At 50.4% G+C, this 10,954-nt stretch overlaps 1 protein-coding gene across 1 annotated transcript in view; it reads left to right on the forward strand.

Moving 5' to 3' along the window:
- tbc1d12a (TBC1 domain family, member 12a) overlaps positions 1–6,364 on the forward strand; it is a 9,591-nt gene extending 3,227 nt beyond the window's left edge. Inside the window, exons 2-13 of the mRNA XM_068740975.1 lie at positions 1,018–1,153; positions 1,879–1,997; positions 2,071–2,153; positions 2,217–2,334; positions 2,412–2,518; positions 2,604–2,687; positions 2,758–2,852; positions 2,925–2,996; positions 3,075–3,203; positions 4,051–4,160; positions 5,966–6,224; positions 6,293–6,364. Coding sequence (XP_068597076.1) covers positions 1,018–1,153; positions 1,879–1,997; positions 2,071–2,153; positions 2,217–2,334; positions 2,412–2,518; positions 2,604–2,687; positions 2,758–2,852; positions 2,925–2,996; positions 3,075–3,203; positions 4,051–4,160; positions 5,966–6,224; positions 6,293–6,364 — 1,384 coding nt within the window. The remainder of the gene's footprint in view (positions 1–1,017; positions 1,154–1,878; positions 1,998–2,070; positions 2,154–2,216; positions 2,335–2,411; positions 2,519–2,603; positions 2,688–2,757; positions 2,853–2,924; positions 2,997–3,074; positions 3,204–4,050; positions 4,161–5,965; positions 6,225–6,292) is intronic.
- The last annotated feature ends 4,590 nt before the right edge of the window (positions 6,365–10,954 follow it).

Consider the following 10,954-nt stretch of genomic DNA (forward strand, 5'->3'; position numbering starts at 1 on the left):
ACACACACACAGACACACACACACACAGACACACACACACACAGACACACAGACACACACAGACAGACACACACACACACACACAGACACACACACACACACAGACACACACACACAGACACACACACACAGACACACACACACAGACACACACACACACACACACACACAGACACACACACACACACACACACCTGTGACCTTTAGACGGAATCAGCTGATGGCTCATTGTGACGGAAACACAAACTTCTCTTCAGTAAAACTAACAATCATTAGAAATGACAGAAATAGATGATTGATCTGATGGAGCGGCTGATTGGTCGATCGATCACCGTTTAAATCCGGGCTCGGGAACATTCCGCGTCTGCAGGACGGGATGGAGAAATCAAGGATCTAGAGCGAGGAACCGAGGTTCCACTGCAGGTTCCTTTGTTCGCTGACTCTTTGATCAGCACGAGGGACGTTCACCTCTTGACCTCACAACGACCCGAGTCAGACGCAGACTCCTTTGCGGTCGGGGGAGGGGGTCATCCGTTGATCAACAGTTTGACCCTCAGCAGCTTCCGTACAGCGTGACGGGGGTTTGGATCAGACCTCCACCCTGAACCAGGACGGGACCCTACCTGTCAGCCAATCGATCATTGACTCCTACAAATGAGAAGATTATTCACTGAAGTCTTTCCTCCATCGGAGCGCCTCCTGAGGGGGGAGGACCCCCCCCCCCCCCAGTCCCCTAGAAAAGCGTTGATTCTGCGTTTTCTCCAGGAACTGCTGCAGCTGCAGGTCTGAGGCTGGATGACGATGCGTTCCTTCCCCTTATCGGGCCTATTTTTAAGATGGAGGAACCGAGGAAGAAAGAAACGGCTGCTAGCAATGACAACCCAAAAAGAATTTGGGACAATAAATTCAGATAGTGGTGATAAAAGTTGTATTTAATTCAGAATGTTTCATTTTTGACCTCGGTTCTGGCAGATCAGCGGATCACTGATAACAATAAATCCCATTCTGTCTCATCAGGAGCCTGTTTTCTAGAAAATCCAAAGATCCCAAGGTGCCGTCCCACAATGCACCGGGGTGGCGTCGGTTTGGGCGACCGACAGCCAGAGAGGGCGACCCAGCTAAAGACCCCGCCCCCCACGCCTCAACAGCACAGGTTGGCTCTCTCACCGCCTCCAGATGCTACGAGATGCTAATGGCGCTAGCAGGCGACCTTGTTCGGTGAATGAATAGGCAGGAGACACAAAATAAAGTACATGTAAATAGTACATGTAAATAGTATTAAGGAAATAAAAGTAAACCAGCGAGGCAATAACGACAAAAGCAAAACAAAAGCATTTCTTATTTTACTTTTGTTCAAGTTCGGTTTGTTACCAAAATGTCCGGTTCCCCTTTGTGGAAGCGCAACGTTTCTATATGTGTGTGTTTGTTAAAAAAAACACTTAAGGTATCCAGAAAACCTAAAAACAAGGTCGGGAATATCCACCGTGAGTATCATAACGATCAAATCAGCTACTAGTACATTTCATCGTGCTCGGGAGTCTGTCAATACACAAATAGTTACAATTAGTTCGGGGACGGGGACACGCCTACGGGACGGGGACACGCCTACGGGGACGGGGGCATGTCTACGGGGACGGGGACGCGCCTACGGGGACGGGGACGGGAATGTTTCCCTCCATCATTACCTGAAAACGTCTGCTTGAGTCACGCTGTCCCTTACTGGCTGATCGCTGGTTGATCACATGATTGATCACATGACTAACAGGCTGGTCCCAGAGCAACTGCAGGAGCTCCAGCGCCCCCTGGTGGAGAGGAAGCTCAGAAGGGCTTGTCTGCAGGAGACACACGCACACATCTCCTCTTTGTTTCTGTCCACAGGACGAGGCAGAGGGGGAGACGCCAGACTGTCCTCGGCGCCCCCTGGCTGCAGGGAGAAGGAAGAACCTGGAGTTTGAGCCTCTGTCCACCACGGCCCTGATCCTGGAGGACCGTCCTTCGTGAGTACCGCCGGACTCTGAGAACCCGTTCATATCAGGAGGAGAACCCGCTGAGTGTCCGTCTGTCCAACAGGAACCTCCCGGCCAAATGTCTGGAGGAAACCCTCAGACACAAAACGGAGTACGAGGAGATGGTGGCAGGAGCCAAGAGGAGAGGTAGGCTGATTAGCGCTCTGATTGGCTCAGCCAGGCTGATCACATCTCCTCCTCCTCCCTCAGAGCTGAAGGAGGCCCAGAAGAAGAAGCGTCAGACGAAGGAGAGACACCGGCAGGAGGACAGCATCTCCAGCGCCATGGTGGTCTGGAACATGGAGATCCTGCCGCACTGGGACACCACGTGGGTCCTCGGGCCCGAGCCGCCGGCGTGCGTTTGGGCAGCGCCGGGGTCTGACGCTTCTGTTCGGTTCTGTTCAGGAGGGGGACCAGGAGGGTGCGGGAGCTCTGGTGGCAGGGCCTCCCCCCCAGCGTCAGAGGACGAGTGTGGAGCCTCGCCATCGGCAACGAGCTCAACATCACACCAGGTAGACACAAAGTAGTCCCAGACAGACGGGCCGGACCGGGACCGGGACCCGGAGCAGGACCTGACCCCGATGTGTGCTTGTGCAGAGCTCTATGAGATCTTCCTGTCGAGAGCGAGAGAGAAGTGGAGGAGCTACAGCGAGACCAGCTCGGTCACCGACAGCGAGAGCGGTAGGAGCCAATCAGCTGCTGACTTCCAGGCCCAACAGGAAACGGTAAACTGTTTCCTGTTCTTCTCCAGCAGAAGGAGCTTCGCTGGCCGACAGGGAATCCAGCCTGGACCTCATCAAGCTGGACATTTCCAGGACCTTCCCCTCCCTCTTCATCTTCCAGAAGGTAAGCCTCATCTGTCTCCCGTCTCATCTTCATCGCCGTCCTCCATTCATCCCTCCCTCCGCCTCCCTGCAGGGCGGTCCCTACCACGACCTCCTCCACAGCGTCCTGGGGGCGTACACCTGCTACCGACCCGACATCGGCTACGTCAGTCTGCCGACCTTTGAACCGGTACCGCTCCGTTAAATGTCCACATCAAACCAAAGAGCCGGTCTCTGTGTCCAGGTTCAGGGCATGTCCTTCATCGCTGCCGTGCTCATCCTCAACCTGGAAGAGGCCGAGGCCTTCATCACCTTCGCCAACCTGCTCAACAAACCCTGTCAGATGGCTTTCTTCAGAGTGGACCACGAACTGGTACCTGCTCAGACCGGCACTCCTGGTGGTTTGGTTACTCCTGGTGGTTTGGTTACTCCTGGTGGTTTAGTTACTCCTGGTGGTTTGGTTACTCCTGGTGGTTTGGTTACTCCTGGTGGTTTAGTTACTCCTGGTGGTTTGGTTACTCCTGGTGGTTTGGTTACTCCTGGTGGTTTAGTTACTCCTGGTGGTTTAGTTACTCCTGGTGGTTTAGTTACTCCTGGTGGTTTGTTACTCCTGGTGGTTTAGTTACTCCTGGTGGTTTAGTTACTCCTGGTGGTTTCGTTACTCCTGGTGGTTTGGTTACTCCTGGTGGTTTGGTTACTCCTGGTGGTTTAGTTACTCCTGGTGGTTTAGTTACTCCTGGTGGTTTGTTACTCCTGGTGGTTTAGTTACTCCTGGTGGTTTAGTTACTCCTGGTGGTTTTGTTACTCCTGGTGGTTTAGTTACTCCTGGTGGTTTAGTTACTCCTGGTGGTTTGGTTACTCCTGGTGGTTTAGTTACTCCTGGTGGTTTAGTTACTCCTGGTGGTTTTGTTACTCCTGGTGGTTTAGTTACTCCTGGTGGTTTAGTTACTCCTGGTGGTTTAGTTACTCCTGGTGGTTTAGTTACTCCTGGTGGTTTGGTTACTCCTGGTTGTTTAGTTACTCCTGGTGGTTTAGTTACTCCTGGTGGTTTCGTTACTCCTGGTGGTTTGGTTACTCCTGGTGGTTTAGTTACTCCTGGTGGTTTAGTTACTCCTGGTGGTTTGGTTACTCCTGGTGATTTAGTTACTCCTGGTGGTTTAGTTACTCCTGGTGGTTTCGTTACTCCTGCTTTACCTCCTCTCTGCTCCTCTTTCCATCAGATGTTGAAGTATTTTGCAGCCTTTGAGGTTTTCTTTGAGGAGAATCTCCCTCGTCTCTTCAGCCACTTTCAGACCAACAACTTGACCCCTGACCTCTATCTCATCGACTGGTGAGTCAGCGCAGATGGGCCGGCACCGATCATCGTTATAGTTTATAGTCCGTTTGCAGCTAAAGGTAGCACGTCTGCAGCTAAAGGTAGCACGTCTGCAGCTAAAGTTAGCACGTCTGCAGCTAAAGTTAGCACGTCTGCAGCTAAAGGTAGCACGTCTGCAGCTAAAGGTAGCACGTCTGCAGCTAAAGGTAGCACGTCTACAGCTAAAGGTAGCACGTCTACAGCTAAAGGTAGCACGTCTGCAGCTAAAGTTAGCAGGTCTGCAGCTAAAGGTAGCACGTCTGCAGCTAAAGGTAGCACGTCTGCAGCTAAAGGTAGCACGTCTGCAGCTAAAGGTAGCACGTCTGCAGCTAAAGGTAGCACGTCTACAGCTAAAGGTAGCACGTCTGCAGCTAAAGGTAGCACGTCTGCAGCTAAAGGTAGCACGTCTACAGCTAAAGGTAGCACGTCTACAGCTAAAGGTAGCACGTCTGCAGCTAAAGTTAGCAGGTCTGCAGCTAAAGGTAGCAGGTCTGCAGCTAAAGGTAGCACGTCTACAGCTAAAGGTAGCACGTCTGCAGCTAAAGGTAGCACGTCTGCAGCTAAAGGTAGCACGTCTACAGCTAAAGGTAGCACGTCTGCAGCTAAAGGTAGCACGTCTGCAGCTAAAGGTAGCACGTCTGCAGCTAAAGGTAGCACGTCTGCAGCTAAAGGTAGCACGTCTGCAGCTAAAGTTAGCACGTCTGCAGCTAAAGGTAGCACGTCTACAGCTAAAGGTAGCACGTCTACAGCTAAAGGTAGCACGTCTACAGCTAAAGGTAGCACGTCTGCAGCTAAAGTTAGCAGGTCTGCAGCTAAAGGTAGCACGTCTGCAGCTAAAGGTAGCACGTCTACAGCTAAAGGTAGCACGTCTGCAGCTAAAGGTAGCACGTCTGCAGCTAAAGGTAGCACGTCTGCAGCTAAAGGTAGCACGTCTGCAGCTAAAGGTAGCACGTCTGCAGCTAAAGGTAGCACGTCTGCAGCTAAAGGTAGCACGTCTGCAGCTAAAGGTAGCACGTCTGCAGCTAAAGTTAGCACGTCTGCAGCTAAAGGTAGCACGTCTACAGCTAAAGGTAGCACGTCTACAGCTAAAGGTAGCACGTCTACAGCTAAAGGTAGCACGTCTGCAGCTAAAGTTAGCAGGTCTGCAGCTAAAGGTAGCACGTCTGCAGCTAAAGGTAGCACGTCTACAGCTAAAGGTAGCACGTCTGCAGCTAAAGGTAGCACGTCTGCAGCTAAAGGTAGCACGTCTACAGCTAAAGGTAGCACGTCTACAGCTAAAGGTAGCACGTCTACAGCTAAAGGTAGCACGTCTACAGCTAAAGTTAGCACGTCTGCAGCTAAAGGTAGCACGTCTGCAGCTAAAGTTAGCACGTCTGCAGCTAAAGGTAGCACGTCTACAGCTAAAGGTAGCACGTCTGCAGCTAAAGGTAGCACGTCTACAGCTAAAGGTAGCACGTCTGCAGCTAAAGGTAGCACGTCTGCAGCTAAAGTTAGCACGTCTGCAGCTAAAGGTAGCACGTCTGCAGCTAAAGGTAGCACGTCTGCAGCTAAAGTTAACACGTTGGAGGTACCTGACCATTTTCAGTCTTAGAGGATATTAGCTTAGCATTTTTTAAAGCAGTAGCCTCAACATACAACTAGCCACTGAACCTCTTTAATTCGTAGCTATAACCCGAATAATATTGGGTGTTGTCGAGGGTTCGGGTTACGACGTCACGCCCTTCGTTTTCACACATTTCCATGTTTTACACGGTGATCTTAGGTTTCATCTGTTCCTCCAGGATCTTCACCCTCTACAGTAAGTCCCTCCCCCTGGACGTGGCGTGTCGGGTGTGGGATGTGTTCTGCCGGGACGGCGAGGAGAGTTTGTTTCGGACGGGGCTGGGCATCTTGCGGCTGTTCGAGGACATCCTGCTGCAGATGGACTTCATCCACATCGCCCAGTTCCTGAGCCGCCTGCCGGACGACCTGCAGCCACACGCCCTCTTCGCCACCATGGCGAACACACACATGATGAGCAGGAACCGGCGCTGGGCTCAGGTCAGTCCCACACGGCTCAGGTTTCAGGCCTGACATTCTGAATTACACTCCTCCTTCTTCTTCTTCAGGTGTTTTCGGCTTTAATGAAGGATGGAAACAAAGACATGGACAAAAGCGCCAGCCCTGCTTTGAGAAGCTAACACTAGCTAGCCTTGATGCTAAACTGTCCTTTGAAGGTAAACACTCGCTAGAAACTGCAGCACGTAGGCTTGAAGCTACGTAGCTTGAAGCTAAGAAGCTGGACGCCACCAGAGAGATGCTAGCTCAGATCACCAGCTCAGAACAGCTGGACTTCCTGATGATGTCCAGAAACTCCGGAGGTGATTCTAAAAACGTATCCCGGTGCTAACGGTTTTCTAGAGGCACCTCTGACCCGGGTCACTGATCCACGTCGTGGTTTTCACATAACTTTTTTACTCTTCTGCTAAAGTTCTGGCTTCATCCGGTCTCTGGACCGCGGGAGGCGACCCTAACGCTAATAACACTAATAGCTAACATCCTGGTTACCTCTGGTGTAAACCCGCCTCCCTTGTTTTGTAGCCTAAACCATAAGGGGGGGGTGTTCAGATCAGGGGGGCGTCGCATTCACCAAAGAAATGAAAGACCTGCCTTTTTTAAATGAGAGAATCTCAGAATCGCAAAACATTTTCTCGTGAGATGAGTCTCAATCTTTCCTTTGTGAATGTGGTGTAGAAAAACACTTTGATCACTTTGTATGATGTCATCATGTGGGAATGAAGTATGACATCATCACGGCTTTGATGTCTTTCCAGGACGTCATCTTTTCTACGCTTAAATAATTTCAGATGAGTCTGAACCTGTTTGATGGTGACGATAGAAATATTATATTACTACTCTGATCGACGAGACCGATCTATTGATCAGCCTCTGTGAACGGACGTGGGCTCAGCTGATCCGTCCTAGAGCGGCGGATCGAACTGGATCCCGACTAAATGAAGGCGTGTGAACGCGAGGATTCAGTTTCCAGTCAGCGTTTCAACCGCAGCACTTTAAACACAGCGCCGAAGCTGAAGGAGAAAACAACCAATCAGAACGCTTTCACAGTGAAAGCGGAACCGATGAGCCGCTCTTCATCCTCAGAGCTTGATGTTTCATCGACTGTTCTGCTCATGACACCAAACTGAAGATCGATCAGCCCATTTATTAATTAGTTGATCAGCACTTTTCTTTAAATTGTTGTCGTGAAACACGAAACCCATCAGAATCATTATTTTTTATAAATCTTGTGCATCTGAAGATTTTGTTCATCGATCATCTGCTTTAAAAAGAAAAGGTACTCAGAGAACTCCACCTGGGACCACGCACACACACACACACACACACACACACTCCCACACACTCCTACAAACACACACCGGATATTTCTAAATATTACGCTAAATGACTCCACGAAGCGTTTGTCATCACCCACGGACCAATCAGAAATCAATATCCAGCTGACAGAATGAATGCTTTATGCCTTTCAAAATAAAACCAGATGACGGCATCGACACTCGGACACACAGACTGCACGCCTCCACCAGGGCCCCACAGGCCCGCCTTGCTCTTCCTCATTCCGGCTGCCTCTGAATCTGATTGGTTCCTGAGTCACAGACAGGACTTCCTTTATTCCAGATCACATATTTATTTAATCCTCTTTGTATTTATCACCTGTAACTCTAAGCAGCTCCAGAGGTTCTGAAGGGTTTAGGGTCAGGAGGGAACCAGTTGAACCAGCACATGCTTCAAACCAAACAGCTGATCTCATCCTGGGCCGTCTGTTTTATCCGGCTAGAACCCTCCACCATGAACTCCATTAAGTTTAAGAGAATCTTTGTTTTGTTTTCTCGTCATTTTTTTGTGTCGTTTTTTTTCACGTCGCCTTACAGATGGTGTAAATAAACGAATCAAATGTAAAGATGTTTTGTCTTTTCGTATAATGGCTCTTTGTTAAATATGTAAATAAATATCTCAGCAGAATGAGTCCAGTTGATTTATTGATCTGCAGCAAATCACGATTGATTATAAACAGCAATAAACGGTTTAAACCTCTAGATGTGAAAAAAGAAATGAAAACCAGAAGTAACATCCGGGATCTCATTCAGCAGCATTTGTTATTCAATAATAAAATTAAATCTGATTTCCGTTCTGTTGCAATGAGCGGATCAGACCACTAGATGGCGCCTGATGACTGATTCACACGGACTGATCAATACATCGTTTTTCTTCCTCTTCATCATCATTTATTTTGTCAGAAACTAAAGTAAAAACCAGCTGGAACGAGTCTGAGCCATCCTCCCGGGGACCGCTGGTTCCGGTTCCGGTTCCGGTTCCGGCGCTGAGCGGAGTCAAAGCGCGCAAATGAGACGCGTTCAGGGGCCTCAGGTATTTCCGGTGCCGGCGGTGGGCCTCCCGGGGCGGCGGGGAGGAGAGGAGAGGAGGAATCTGAGGGGGGGGCTTTCCTGTGGAGGAGTCTGGGGCCCCCGGAGGCCTCCGAGCTGCCACAGCGGGGGGGCCGAGGAAAAACACCAGCGTGGAGATATGGAAAGAAAATCATTCAGACAGGGGACGAAGGTAACACCTTTATAATGAACAGTACAGACACTGATCGGGGTCTCTGAGCGGGTTCCAGATCCAGAACCAGACTCTCCTTCTTTTGAACCTTAGAGTCAGGTGTTGCCACGGAAACACACAAAAAAAACATTTACAGGTTTGTGGTGAGCAAAGATTCGTTTGGCTTCATTCCGGCCCAACGTGTAGAACATTCATCTTCTGTAGGGGTGTACTGCAGTAGTGTAGAGGTGTACTGCAGTAGTGTAGAGGTGTACTGCAGTACTGTAGAGGTGTACTGCAGTAATGGTTTTGGTCTCGTGAACATAAATGTATAAAACTAAATCGTTCCTCTTGAGAACCTGAACCTCCATCATGACCCATCAGTCTCAGAGGAGACGAAGAGGAAGGAGGAGGGGGGGGGGGGGGGGGGGGGGGGGGGGGGGGCTCAGACTCCGGGTCAGACTGTTTCCTGACCTCTGGCTCTGGACGACTGGATCACTCATCTCTCCTTCTTTCATACCCTGCTCTTCCTTCCATCGCTCCATCATCACGGCTTGGTATCCATGGTAACCACTGCCGGGTGCTGTCATATGATTGGACAACGACCACCTCGATTTGATTGACAGGTAGAAAGAAGAGTCACCTGTCTTAAAGGACACCCTCAGATCAGACACTGAAGGATGATATTCTGAAATTTAAACTCTAAATTAAAACGTTTTAACATTCTCGGTCACATTATCATAAATTATTCTGAATCTGAATTAAGAAATGAATTTTTATTTATTTATGAATTTAAAACATCAAAGAATAATTGACAATTTTCCTCCTTGTTCAACCGAACATTTGAACAGTCCTTTGTAGCGGATTGGAATATTTTTTAGCGTTAGCTGTTAGCGTTAGCATTATCTGTTAGCATCTAATGGAGATCATGAGGAGTCAAACTACGGTGTTAAAAAGACTTTCTGTTTAAGTTCACTGTCAAAGTTAATCTTTTAAATCCACTGTCTCCTGGGTGTCTTTAGGGGGCGGAGCTACCTGAACTCATTAGGACGGTCCTACGTGTGGAACTGTCCCGACTTTAGCAGAAGCAGATGCCCGGCTCCGGTCCCGGTCCCCATTAGGTCTGTGTGTCCCCATGAGGCCGGTTCTCTTTAGCTCCCCTTTCACTACTCGCACACCAAATACCCCCCCCCCCCTCCACCGCGAGGCGCCGAGCAGCAATTAGACGCTCGTTCTATAAAGGCAGACTCAGATAACGGGGGTCCAATGGGGTCAGAACGGGCCCTTTGTTGGGGGATTCATGAGATTTTTAATAAAACAAAAAGTGCCCCCTTGCTTATCGTAATGACCTAATGAGTGGGCCGGTGGGAAAGTCCTGCCATTCTTTCCAGGCCCCCCTTTACCCCACCCCTGCATCCCTGCACCTGCACCCCCCTTCGGTCTGTCCTGTGTTTTTTGGACCCCCCCCCCCCCCTGTCAGCATTTGTATTCAGAACCAGGAAGGAGGGTTTAATTACCATAAACCGCTATCAGCATTTAGCCCCGTGACTCGATGAATGGCAGCACAGAGCTCATTGAGGTGATCAACACGGGACCACTGGTCAATTGGGTCATTGATTTGGATTGTTTGACAGACCCGGAGCCGAGGCCGCATCAGGAAGCAAAGTTCAAAAATCCCCCTCAGTTGAATCGAGAACTTTGTCACAGAATCTGTTGGAAGGGGCTGTCAGGAGCGATTAGGGGGCCCGGACGGCCCCACGATCAAAGGGGGCCCGGACGGCCCCACGATCAAAGGGGGCCCGGCCCAACACTGCACATTTAATTAGAATTTGCATGCCTTTGTTCCTGACCCCTCAGCAGGCATGATCTGATTACAAGGGTGAACAGTTACCACCGGGGGGGGCTCTCCGGGACCCTGTGATCACAAAAAAACCGTCGGCCTCACCGGACAACCGGCGGCGGCGGCGGGACTGGGGGCCGGCTCCGGCTCGGGCTCCGGCTTGGGCTCCGGTTCGGGCTCCGGTTCAGGCTCCGCTCCGACCGTCTTAGCTTATCTCCCACTGCATTGTGGGAGTTTGGGACGTGGCGAGGCCTCGGCCATTAATTGGGAGGCGCAGCTCCCCTTGACCCCCATGATGCGGGGTGACATGGCAAACGGGACGAGGCGATTGGTTGGC

The sequence above is a fragment of the Brachionichthys hirsutus genome, chromosome 7, assembly GCF_040956055.1.
Source record: "Brachionichthys hirsutus isolate HB-005 chromosome 7, CSIRO-AGI_Bhir_v1, whole genome shotgun sequence".
Classification (NCBI taxonomy): Eukaryota; Metazoa; Chordata; class Actinopteri; order Lophiiformes; family Brachionichthyidae; genus Brachionichthys; species Brachionichthys hirsutus.